At 48.5% G+C, this 13,173-nt stretch overlaps 1 protein-coding gene across 1 annotated transcript; it reads left to right on the forward strand.

Annotated features, from left to right (window-relative positions):
• Positions 1–252: 252 nt before the first annotated feature.
• LOC145722347 (uncharacterized) lies at positions 253–6,412 on the forward strand. Its single transcript, XM_081825032.1, has 4 exons — positions 253–685; positions 1,782–1,872; positions 3,401–3,533; positions 4,118–6,412. Exons 1-4 carry the CDS (start codon positions 611–613, stop codon positions 4,119–4,121), a joined length of 303 nt encoding a protein of 100 aa, XP_081681158.1. The 5' UTR covers positions 253–610; the 3' UTR covers positions 4,122–6,412.
• The last annotated feature ends 6,761 nt before the right edge of the window (positions 6,413–13,173 follow it).

The following is a 13,173-nucleotide window of genomic DNA, read 5'->3' on the forward strand; positions in this document are numbered from 1 at the left end:
AACTGGTCAAGAGGAACCTTTCATGGGAGTCTATTTAAGAAACTACACCTGTGGGCACTGGGGTGGCTCAGTCAGTTAAGTGCCTAACTCTTGGTTTCAGCTCAGGTCATGGCCTCAGGGTCATGGGATTGAGCCCCAAGTTGGGCTCCTGGCTCAGTGTGTAGTGTGCTTGAGGTTCTCTCCCTCTGCTCCTCCTGCTTGTTATCTCTCTCTAAAATAAATAAATAAGTTTTTTTTTAAAAAAGAAAAGAAACTACACCTGAGGAGGCTTATTTGCACCTGTACTTGGTTTAGATGATGAGGTACAGCTGGTGCTGCTATGAGGCGAGACTTTTGGGTTTTGCGGGGTTGGGGATGTAAACCTTAGGGGCCAGAGGGCAGAGATAGCCGGCTTCCAAGATGGCCCCCGGGGCTCGCGACTTCCACGAATCACACCTCTGCGGGGTCCCTTGCACGCCGTTCCAGGAGCACCCAGCAACAGTGATGCCACGCCACTTCTGGGGCAGCTTATCAAAGACTACGGCCACTGTTTGCGGTGCGTTCTCTCTCGGTCTCTCTCTGTGGGGGAAGCAAGCTGCTGTGTTGTGACTAACCCTATGGAGAAGCCCACATGGTGAGGAAGAGAGACCCGGAGCCAGAAACATCCCGAGAAGCCGCCTCCAGAATCCTGACCCTCAGAAACTTGGTGAGATATGTTCATTGTTTTATGTTACTAATGTTTGGGGTAATTTGTTATGCAGCAATATCTATTTCAAGAGGCTGGAGAGGCATGACCGAGGGCATCTCTTAAAGCAATCTCACTGTTCAAATGTCCTTAAACAGCTCTGCTGACCGGAGCCTCTTTGGTAGCTGTTCCCTCTGCCCTGGATGCCTGATTTTCACATGGCCAACATCCTCATCCAGCTCCCTCCAGAAAGTTTCTTCTGGCCACCCAACCTAAAGTGGTGCCTCTGTGACTCATTTTCATGCTTTCCTGCAGTAATTCTCTGCTTAGCATTTCTCGCTCTGATATGTTTGTTTGGTCTTTGTTATCTGTCCACCCCACTAGAAGGGAAGCTCCATGAGAGAGGGAGCTTGTCTCTTGCTCGGCACCTAAAACCCATGCTTGGCATAAATACATGAGCCCAAAGAGCTCTCATTTCCTGCCAGCACTTCTCGACAACTGTCCCTCCTGTCTTACCAAACTACTTGAAGTTCTTTTCAGTCCCCCTGTTTCACACATTGTTCCTTCCCTAGAATGCTTTTTTCCCTTCTTCCTCTCTTGGTGAAGACCTTTACATCATTTTTTTTTTTAAGATTTTATTTATTTATTTGACAGAGAGAGAGACAGCGAGAGAGGGAACACAAGCAGGGGGAGTGGCAGAGGGAGAAGCAGGCTTCCCTCCAAGCAGGGAGCCTGATGTGGGGCTCTATCCCAGGACCCTGGGATCATGACCTGAGCCGAAGGCAGACGCTTAACGACTGAGCCACCCAGGCACCCCCATTTTTTTTTAAGATTTATTTATTTATTTGAGAGAGAGTGCGTGTGAGTGCGCAAGGGGGCACAGAGCAAGAGAGAGAATCTCAAGCAGACCCCCACTGAGCCTGGACCCTGACGCGGGGCTCCATCTCACGACCATAAGATCATGACCTGAGCTGAAATCAAGAGTCGGATGCTCAACAGACTGAGCCATCCAGGTTCCCCAAGACCTATACATCTTTTAAGAATCCAGAGCTTCTCCCACCATAACATTTGCCATCTATTGGTGTGATCGATCTTCTAAGTGTCTATTCCCTCCCAGATGCTGGACTCTGGAGGTCCTGGGCTATGTTTCTTTCACTGTTGCATCCCCAAAGACTTGTCAGAGCGCTGGCCCTGTGGCTGTCAGCAAGGTGAGTCATGAGACAGGGGAAGGCCCTGTGACAGGTGGCTGGGATTGGCCTGGAGCCACACTGTGTCTTCGCCCCTAGGGCCTTGCTCCCTGCTCACCGAGGACGGGCTGGGATTTGTTCTGTACCCCCATATACATTAGTTTTTGCACCTAAGTCAAACCCAATGTGTGAATAGATCCTTGAGAGAGCCTGGTGAATTGTGGGTACCTGGAAATCGTCTTGGGGGTGGAAGGAAGGACCTCAGCTGTCAAGCACTTGAACCCCCAGAACAACTCGATTCATCTCAAGGTGGGACAGTGGAACAGATGAGTTCTCAGGAGCTTCCAGTGGTAATGGGACCTCTGCTCCCCTTCGTTAGTCTGTAATGCAAACTGACAAACTACATTACTGTCTGCCTTGCTCTCCTACCATATAGTGGCTGGAAGGCCAAGATGAGGAGGGTGGGGGGTGGCATTGGTGAGAGGAGGGAATATATGAATTAGGAGGCAGAAACAAAGTGGAGGAGAAGAGAAAGAAGAAGGGCTACTGCTGGCTTGTATGATTTAAGACTCTCCTACTTTGAAATTCCCAACACAGCCCCCCAGTGCACAACATCCCCCTACCCCAACATAAAAAGCCCTTTCTCAGAACAAAAGCCCTGTCACCGCAAGCACTTATTTAACAACAATAACAGCAAAATACACTAGGTACAAAAACATTTTTCTCAAAAATTTTTCTACTTCAATTCAACAAATATTTATTTTCCTGAAAAAGCAGAGATATGTAAAGAAATAGAAACGTGGATTTTTTTGTTTGTTTTTGATTGAAAAGCCTATCGGCACAACCAGGAGAACAGCATTGCCCCAGTGAGCCAAAGCACAATGGGAAAGCATTTTTAAAATAGAAAAGAACACTAATATATAAATATACCGAAGTGATTTTAAAACACAGTAGCACCTCAATGCTAGAGTGGAGGATGGGCCTCATGCTCACAGGCAACTTGTGTTCTGTCTTCCCTGCCCAGTGGGATGCTTGGGCACACAGGTTAACCCAGGCTGAGCCTTCATCATCATGTTAATAAGCCACAGGACCAGAGGGTGCACATGTAAAACTATCATTAATAAAGATATGCCCAACTAGCAAAAAACAACGTGAAAATTCACTTAGAAAGCAAATGGGAGTCCAGAGAGCCAGCTTTGGGGGATAGAGAAAGAAGACTCATTTTCCCCATCTGTAAAATGGATTTGATGGCTTCTACTGTTCTTTCAGGTGCTAATAGGCTGTGATTCCAAAGGGGTTAGTCAGGAATCCAGGGGCAAACATGGTGGAAGAGATACGCGGATCGCATGAGGGACCTTATGGGTACCTCTGTTAGAAGCAAAGAACCAGGCCAAAGGAATCACAACCTCAAAACGCCTCTAGGGAGAACTGGTAGGCCTGTCCCAAGTCCTAGCGAGAGTGTGTAACCTGTGAGCCACGATTCCTTCGCCGGTTTCCATCATGTGCGAAACTGATCTTTGCCCCCACTGTGGGTATATGTATGTTTCAGTGATGTGTGTCCTGCAGAACGTGGAGCACGTGTATGAGACGATACCAAGTGGGGGACAACCCTGTCGCCAGGTGGAACTTGGCCAGGCTGGCGTCAGAGAGAGACAGCCGTACCCCACCGGTGACAAGTCAGGGTGAGTGGGACACAAGGGCACGTGCTTTCTGGTCTCTGCGTCTGTGTGCTGCAATGGCCAATGCGACCAATAATCACGCTAGTTTGCTTTGTGTTAGTCTGAGTTCTTTCAGGCCCTTCAAGGATACTGCCAATAATTCTAGTGTTTGCAAAGGTGCCGCGAACACTGAGGGGAACTCCCGGGTGAGAATGGTCCTCAGGGCGCAGCTTCCCCACGTGTCTGCTTTACCGGGCAGGGGATGGCTCTCGGGGCTCACTCCCGCATCCTTCCTGACCACAGAGCTCTTGTCAGCCTCAGCTGCTCCCTTCCTCTGCTCCGCTTCTGTCCCCGCCCAGCCCACACAGATGCACCCAGGGGGGACCTGCCATATCCTCTGCCCCCTGCCCCACGCCCCCAGACACTTCTTTAGTGAAGGCCATTCCCTGGCTTAATTATTTGCAGATCTTCTTTCCCTTTTGGGTCTCCCAAAGTCCAAAGACTCTTCAGATAATTAAACCTGGAGGGACGGGCAGAAAGAGACCCACCCCCTGGGCCTTTGGAATCGGGCTGGGCGATCAGGTCATAATTGATCTTTATTGTTGCAGCTGAAGATTATTTATCCCGCTCCCAGTAGGCCTGTGTCACTGCCTGCCCCACCCCCAGCTTGCCCAAGCGGAAGCTGACCTGCCCTGGAGCCTGGAGCCCTGCCTTCAGCCTCATCCAAGCTGGACCTGGGGACAGTGGCTGGGCTGTTTACTCTCTTTCTCTCCTCGGGGGTCTCGACAGTTTTGTCCCCACCCCCCATGCAACCAATGACTTTTATTGCATTTCTCACCCTCCTTGTCACTGCCACACCTTTTGTCTCTCTGGGCCATCTCAGCCCCTGGGCTTCCCGACCGTGATCAGCCCTCCTGGGGACCAAAGCCCAGGGTCAGAGAGGAGTGCTCAGGCGTGTCCCTACAGTAGCCTTCACTCCCAAGTTCCGAGAGCTTTCCCAGGCATGCCCTGGAAAGGAAACCGGGGCGGGAGGAATGAGGTTCCCTAAAAATATATTTAGATTTCCCAGTGGAGGGACGAGTGGGAGGGTGGACGGCAGGACTGGGAGATACACTGGACATACACTGAGGCACAGAGATTCCTGCTGGGGGAAAAAAAAACCTCCCTGGAAAAGAATGGGAAAAAGAAAATTCTACCCACAAATAAATCTCTCAGGGCTGTCCTGGGCCGTGGAGATTAATTATATTATTATTTGTGATAATAATACATTTTATGGCATACTCGAAAACATTTTTACTGATTTCATTTTGCTCATCAGCATGACCTCATTTGTCCAGAGCAATGAGGGAGGGCAGAGATGAGCAACATGTCATAAACAAGGGAGCTGAGGACAAGTCAAAACCAGAACCCGAGTGCCCTGCCTCTCCACCTCCGATCAATCAAGCATTTCCTTGTGACAATACAGGGGTCTCCTCTGGGAGGTTGTGACTTTCACTCGCTGAGTTGAAATCCCCTAGTAAGATTGTGGGGTGCTGCAGAGTTACCCCGACAGGGGACTCAAGGTCTCCCACCTTTTTTAAGTGGCAGGTCCCTCCTGGGCCCACCAGGGTCCGGCTTGAGAGGGAGGTACCCCCTCTGAGTGAAGGGCCGACCGCAGCTACCATTCCTCCATGCCCAGTGTGTGCCGGGGTCTGTGCCGAGAGTTTACAAGAATTACCCCATTTAATTCCCCCAGTAAGTTTAAGTAGAGGGCTCTCTGATCAGTTTTATCTCTCGGACGAGGTGGTGGGATCAGAGAAGAACCTGCCCTAAGGTCACACAGTCAGTGAGAGGCGAGAGCCAAGATTTAAGCCCAGGACCTCCTGGACTCTGAAGCAAATGCCATCATTGTGAAAGACCCCTGATGACACACGTAGCTCCTCGCTGAAAGGGAGCCCGTCTCGAGCTTACGTGCCACCCGCTTACGGACATCGGTAAGAGAAACCAAACGGCAGCAGAGATGAATTCAGGTCAGAAGATGTGCGTGCCCCCAGGGCCCCTCCAGATGGCCTGCTGGTGACCGCAGAGTGCAGGCCAGGAAGGGAGGGCCCCCAGTGACCGAGTGATGTGCCCTGGCCTGAAAGGCAGAGCCAGAATTGGTACCCAGGTATCCTGGCTTGCAGGCCCCAAGCTGTGCCCTTGACCCACCCCAGGTCACTGGTAGCTTCCTTCTTCTGCTTCATAGCTTTACTCTCCACTGCCCTCCATGTCCAGGGCCGTCGGCAGAATCCATGGTCATCGCCCCTTTTCGGCCACTAAAGAAACTTCTTGGGTTAAAATTAGGCCCCAAGGGTGTCTGGGTGGCTCAGTTGGTTAAGCGACTGCCTTCGGCTCAGGTCATGGTCCCAGAGTCCTGGGATCGAGTCCCACATCGGGCTCCCGGCTCAGCGGGGAGCCTGCTTCTCCCTCTGACCCTCTCCCCTCTCATGCTGTTTCTCTCTCTCTCTCTCTCTCTCAAATAAATAAATAAATAAAATCTTTAAAAAAAAAAATGAGGCCCCAAAACACAAGCCAGCAAACAAACAACTCCTCAAATAATTAATGAGATCTCAGTTATGCTCCCGTGAGTGTCCTCATAAATGCCTGAGATGAAAGGCTCATGTGGTCTCCATCCCCATCCCCACCCCTGTTGTGTTTGAACGAGGGCAAAGAGACACCCAGAGCACCAGCAGGTCTCAGCACCCAACTGGAGCTTTGGTTTGGCTCCCAGCCCCTGAGATCTGGGTATAGGACAGGACAGACGATGGTCCTCCGTCTCACTGGTCACCCTGCCCCACTGCTGCCTGCCCTGGGGCCATTTTCGTACCTGCTCAGGCCTCCGGTCCCCGGGGGGCGTTGGGGGGGGGGTCTGTGTCCCCAGAGCAAAGGAGCTGCACCTGCTTGGTGAGACTGGGGTGGGGAGTTTAGGGGGGTCAGGGCAGCACTGAGCGGGCCTTCTGCAGACTCTGGCTGGAAAACTAGCTCTTAAGAAAAAAAAAAAGGCCCTGTTTGCAGAGACCGCTAATTTTTATGGTGTAAAAACTCCTACAGTGGCCGATTGCAAGCTACCCATGGATTTAACATTCCTGAGCATTTAGCACTTGGCTCTTGTGAGCCAGCCGAGCTGGCCCCAGCAGAGCATCACCCCTTCCTCTGCTGCCTACCTTTGGCTCCCAGATGTCCTTGATGCAGGGGCAGTTTTTTAATTTTGTCTCAGTCCCTGGCAGGTGTCTGACAAACAGTCTAGGAAAACCAAGTCCCAGACGGTACATCTCCCCAAGCTCCCAGGTTCCAGCCACAGGGGAAAGAAGCAAACAGTGTAAAGCCTTGATGTCTAAAAGGGTTTTTCTTCCAAGAAGTTCAAAGCAGTTGCTGTGTCTGATCTTACCTTATCCTCCCAACACCCTGGGAAAGTGGGGAGAGGGCAGGAATGATCTGGGTATCCTTTCCTGAAAGATGGGGACCCTGAGGCCCAGAAAGCTTTGACAGTTTGGTCAAGGTCACCAGCAGTTTGGAACAGAGGCTAGAATGGGCAGCTCCATCATGCCTTCCATTCTCACCCTCACGGCTCCTTCCCCCACTCTGCCTTCTCATGACCCCACAGAGGAGGCGGATGGGGATGGAGAAGCAGAAGATCTCGCTGTGGTTTTCCCAGACAGATCCCAGGCCTTACTTCACAGCTCTCCCAGTCTCAGACCACACACCCTTAGCGCCTCCAGGGGAGCTGGCCCGACAGGCTTCCCTTGGGGCTGTGCCAGCTCATTAGCAGGTCTGTTTCCAGGTGGATCCACCGTGGGGTCATTAAAGCAATAAACAAGTTCCCGATTGTCGGTGGGCTGGACCTGGCACCCACCGTCCCTTGCATTGTGCGGAGTTCCAGCGAGCCCACACAACCTCCGAAACAATGCCTCACTTCCTCCCAGGAAGCCGCAGACCCGAGCCAGTCTCCTGGGCTCGCCCACGTGCTCTGGCCAAACCATTGTGTCCAAGACGGCCGGGTCCAGCCATTCCCATGACCAGGGAAATTGCATCCTCTCTGCCGTCCAAGAGTAGGAGGGCAAGGGGCCAGGGGCCAAAGAGCCACAGTTCCCCATCGCTCCCAATCCCCACAGCCCCTGGCCAGGAGGCCTATGGCCCCCAGTGATCATTTGGATCCCATACCTCAGCCTCTCCCTGGATCAGGGGTACAAAGAGGATCCTAGAAACAAACGCAGGCTGGAGCCCCAACCAAGCTTCTCGGGCCTCCTGGCACCCTGAACATTTAGCGCTTGGCTCTTGTGAGCCAGCCCGAGCTGGCCCCAGTGCACCCTCTTCTCTCTCTGTTTGGCTAGGATTGCTCCCTATGTCCCCAAAGTGTTTTTCTATATAGCCCCACGAGGGGCTGCATGGGGGCACAGAATAGGGCCCATCAGTAATGCGGGCAACAAGGTCATCCAGCCTTGCGGAGAGTCCCCGGCCTGGTGGAGAGGAGCCCCGCCAGCCCAGGGTGCCCTTTCGCAAGGCGGCCGAACGGGTCCTCCGTAGGGTCTATGCCACGATTACTGCCAATTTCGGGTTTCTTTCTTCTAAACGGCTCTGCTTGGGAATGATATCTTAGGGACAGGAGAGGACCTGGGACAGAGGGAACTAGGATCTGAAAGGAAGATGAGACGCGGGGTGGGGACAACACCAAGAAGCCTAGGTCAGGACTGTGAAACCTCACACGCAGACCAGAGAGCCTGGCCCTGGGGGTCCACGGGATAAGAAGTGCTGAGGTCTGACGGTGGAGGTGCCAGAGACTCTGTGTGCAGTCTCTCGCCCTTGCCAAGCCCCAGCAGGAGCCGGTGAGGCTGGTGTGTTTAGTCCAGGGCCAACTCGGCATCAGCTGAATACAGTCTGCTCAGGCTGCTCAGCTTTGGCCCAGAGCCCTTACCTGGGGTAGCACTGACGCTCCTCGGGGGAGCTGGCTATAGCAGGTACAGAGGCTCTGGATGCTGGAGGCTGATGAAGAAAGCTCTTGGCTGGGGGAGGCCGGTGGGAAGGACATGCTGGGAAAGAGACCCATCACAGAGAAAGGAGGCCCTGCTGGAGGATGGCTTTGGGGTAGAGATGTTGGAAATACACCGAAGGGGGTGGGAAGATGGAGACCGAGCCCGGCTTCCAATGGAGCACACAGCAATGTAGCCTTTTTGGTTTCTTTTTAAATTAACTTTATAGAGATATAACTTACTTAAAACACCCCGTTTTTAAGGGTACAGTTCAATGAGGTTTGACAAATATTTAAACCCATGTAACCACCACCCACAATCAAGATATAGAACATTTTCATCACCCCCCAAAAGTTCCCCTGTGCCCCCTTGTAGCCAGTCTCCCTCCAGCCTTTGGCCCCAGGCAACCACTGCTCTGGTTTCTGTCACCATAGAAGAATTTTGCTAATACAAGATTTTCCTATAAACAGAACCATAGAGTATGGACCCTTCCCCCAGTTGTTCCATACATAAGTAATTTGTTTGTTTGTTTCCTTTTTTTTTTAAAGATTTTATTTCTTTATTCGACAGAGAGAGACAGCAAGAGAGGGGACACAAGCAAGGGGAGTGGGAGAGGGGGAAGCAGGCTTGATCCCAGGACCCTGGGACCATGACCTGAGCCAAAGGCAGACGCCCAATGACTTGAGCCACCCAGGTGCCCCATAAGTAGTTTGTTTCTTGTCATTGCTGAGTAGTATTCCATTGGGGGATTTTACCACACTTTGTTGATCCATTCACTTATTAATGGACATGTGGATTATTTCCAGTTTGGGGCTGTGATGAGTAAGACTTCTGTTAACGTTAATGTAAAAGTCTTTATGGATGTATTTTTTCATTTCTCTTGGGTGTTTTACTTAGTAGGGGAATTGTTGGGTTATATGTGGGTGTATGTTAGCTTTATAAGAAATTGCAAAACTATTTTCCAAAGTGGTTGTAGCGTTTTACACACCCACCAGAGATACAAGAGAGTTCTGAGTTCTAGTTGCTCTGCATCCTTGCTCACACTTGTATTGTCCACCTTTGTTCCTTTTAGCCACCCCAAGAGGAGTGTGGTAACTGCTCGTTGTGGTTTTAATTTGCATTTCCTTGTGAACAAATGATGTTGAACGTGCCCATTGGCCATTTCTACGTTTTCTTGGTGAAGTGATTTTTCAAATCTTTTGTCCATTTAAAAAAATATATTGGGTTGTTGTCTTATTATTGAATTGTAAGAATATATATATTATACTTTAATTATATATTCTGGGGGCACCTGGCTGGTTCAGTCAGTGGAGCATGCGACTCTTGATCTTGGGGTTGTGGGTTCAAGCCCCATGTTGAGTGTGGAGATTACTTAGAAATAAAATCTTTAAAAAATTATATATTCTGAATACAAGTCTTTGTCAGGTACTTCCTCCCAGGCTATCACCTATAACATCTTTTTTCGTTTTCTAAAAGTGTCCTTTGATGAGCAGAAGTTTCTAATTTCAATGGAGTGAAATTTATTGTTTCTTTTTTGGTGTCTTTAGAAATCTTTCTTATCCCGGGCGCCTGGGTGGCTCAGTTGGTTAAGCGACTGCCTTCGGCTCAGGTCATGATCCTGGAGTCCCGGGATCGAGTCCCACATCGGGCTCCCTGCTTGGCAGGGAGTCTGCTTCTCCCTCTGACCCTCCCCCATCTCATGCTCTCTCTCTCTCATTCTCTCTCTCAAATAAATAAATAAATAAAATCTTTATAAAAAAAAAAGAAATCTTTCTTATCCCAAGGGCACGAGGATTTTCTCCTATTTTTTTTTTTAAGATTTTATTTTATTTATCTGAGAGAGAGAGAGGAAGAAAGTGAGAGAGAGAGAGCATATGATAGGGGGGAGGGTCAGCGGGAGAAGCAGACTCCCCGCTGAGCAGGGAGCCCGATGCGGGACTCGATCCCCAGACCTTAGGATCATGACCCAAGCTGAAGGCAGCCGCTTAACCAACTGAGCCACCCAGGCTCCCCTCGCCTATGTTTTCTTTTAGAATTTTATCATTTTAACTGTTACGTTTAGGTCTATGATCCATTTCTAGTTTATTTTGGTATGTATTATGAGGTTGGGGTCAAGGTATATTTTTTTCCATAAGACTGTATAGTTTTTCTGACACCATTTGTCGAAAAGATATCCTTTCCTCTTTACATTACTGTGGCACCCTTGTCAACAATCAATTGACAAAACATGTGTAGGTCTATTTCTGGACTCCCTATTTTGTTTCACTGATATATCTATGTCCATCCTTACACTAAAGACTTGATTACTATAGCTTTAGAGTAGGTCTTGAAGTCAAATAATATAAATCCTACCTTGCTCTTCTTTTTCAAGATTGCTTTGGCTATTCCAGGTCCTTTGAATTTCCACATAAATTTTATTTATTTATTTTTTTTAATTTAATTTTTTTTTTTTTTAAGATTTTATTTATTTGCGAGAGAGAGAATGAGAGACAGAGAGCATGAGAGGAAGGAGGGTCAGAGGGAGAAGCAGACTCCCCGCTGAGCAGGGAGCCCGATGCGGGACCCGATCCCGGGACTCCAGGATCATGACCTGAGCCGAAGGCAGTCGCTTAACCAACTGAGCCACCCAGGCGCCCTCCACATAAATTTTAGAACAGGTTTGTCAATTTCTGCAAAAATTACTGGATGATCGTCTTAATCTGTTTGGGCTGCTGTAACAGAATTCCATAGACTTACCATTGGCTTAAACAACAGAAATTTATTCCTCACAGTTCTGGAGGCTGGGAAATCTAAGAGTAAGGGACTGGCAGATTTGGTGTGTGGTAAGAGCCTATTCCTGGTTCATAGATGGCTGTCTTCTTGCTGTGTCCTCACATGGCAGAAGGTAGAAGGGATCTTTCTGGGGATTTTTTAATTTTAATTTTTAATTTTGTAATTAATTAATTAATTTGAGAGAGAGAGAGAGCGAGAAAGCACACAAGCAGGGGGGAGGGGCAGAGAGAGCCCGAGAAGTATACTCCCCACCAAGCAGGGAGCCTGACACGGGGCTCGATCCCAGGACCCCGGGATCATACCTGAGCCAAAGGCAGATGCTTAACCGACAGAGCCACCCAGGCGCCCCCTGGGGACTTTTTTTTACAAGGGTACTAATCCCATTTGTGAGGGCTCTGTCTCCATGACCTAATCACCCTCCAAAGGCCCCATTTCTTTTCTTTTCTTTTTTATTCTTAAGAGAGAGACAGAGGGGCGCCTGGGTGGCTCAGTCATTAAGCATCTGCCTTCGACTCAGGTCATGATCCCAGGGTCCTGGGATCAAGTCCCGCATCGGGCTCCCTGCTCAGTGACGAGTCTGCTTCTCCCTCTACCCCTCCCCCCTGCTTGTGTTCCTTCTCTCTCTGTGTCTCTCTCTGTGTCAGATAAATAAATAAAATCTTTAAAAAAAAAACAGAGAGAGAGAGATAGTAGGCAAGCAGGGGCGGGGGGCTGGGAGGGGAGGGGGAGAGAGAATCTCAAGCAGGCTCCCAGCACAGAGCCTGACTTGGGGCTCCATGCAGGGCTCTATCTCAAAACCCTGAGGTCATGACCTGAGCCGAAATCAAAAGTCTGGAGCTTAACTGACTGAGCCGCTCAGGCGCTCCAAAGGCCCCATTTCCCAATATAATCACACCGGGATTAAGGTTTCAGCATATGAACTTGGAGGTGGGGGGTGGGACATAAACATTCAGTCTACAGCAGTGATTATGATTGGGATTACACTGAATCTGTAGATCAATTTGGGGAAAATTAACATTTTAACAATACTGAGTCTTCTCATCCATGAACATGGCATATCTCTTCATTCATTTAGATCTTTAATTTCTCTCAGCAATGTTTTAAAGTTTTCCATGTAAATGTCTTACATATCTTTCATTAAATTGATCTCTAAGTATTTCATGTTTGTTGCTACTACTGTAAATGACACCTTTTCATTCCATTTTCCAATAGTTTGTTACAAGTATATACAAATATGAGTGATTTTTTTTTGTATATTGACCTTGTATTCTACAACCTTGCTCAATTGACTTATTAGCTGTAGTAGTTTTTTTATAAGTTGCTTAGAGCTTTCTGCATACATATCATTATAGCCGTGAATAAAGACAGTTTAATTTCTTCCTTTACTATCTGTATGCCCTGCATTCCTGGGAATTACCCCACTTTGTATATTATTGGGTTCTACTTGCAAAGATTTTGTTAATGCTTTGTGTCTATTGTTCAGGAGAGATATTAATCTGTAGGTTTTTTTCCTTGAAGCATCTTTGGCTGTGGCATCTGGGCAATGCTGGACTCATAAAATGAGTTGGGAAATATTCCTTCTTCTTCTGTATTCTGAACAACAAATGTATGGTTAGTATTATTTCATCCTTAAACGATTGATAGAATTTTGCCAATTTTTAAACAAATTCTGAATTCTTGTCTTTAATAGATAGCTATTCAGATTTTCTATTTCTTCTTGGGCCAGTTTTTCTAATATGTGTCTTTCAAGTAATTTGTCCGTTTTGTGTAAGTTGCCAAATTTATTCTATAAAGTTGTTAATAATACTCCCTTCTTATCCTTTTAATGTCTGTAGGATCTGAAGTGATGCTTCCTCCCTTTCATTTTTGATATTGGTCATTTGTGTCTTTTCTCTTTGGTTGTTGAT

This window comes from Leptonychotes weddellii, chromosome 6 (assembly GCF_054177405.1).
Source record: "Leptonychotes weddellii isolate Sample4059 chromosome 6, ASM5417740v2, whole genome shotgun sequence".
Taxonomy (NCBI): domain Eukaryota; kingdom Metazoa; phylum Chordata; class Mammalia; order Carnivora; family Phocidae; genus Leptonychotes; species Leptonychotes weddellii.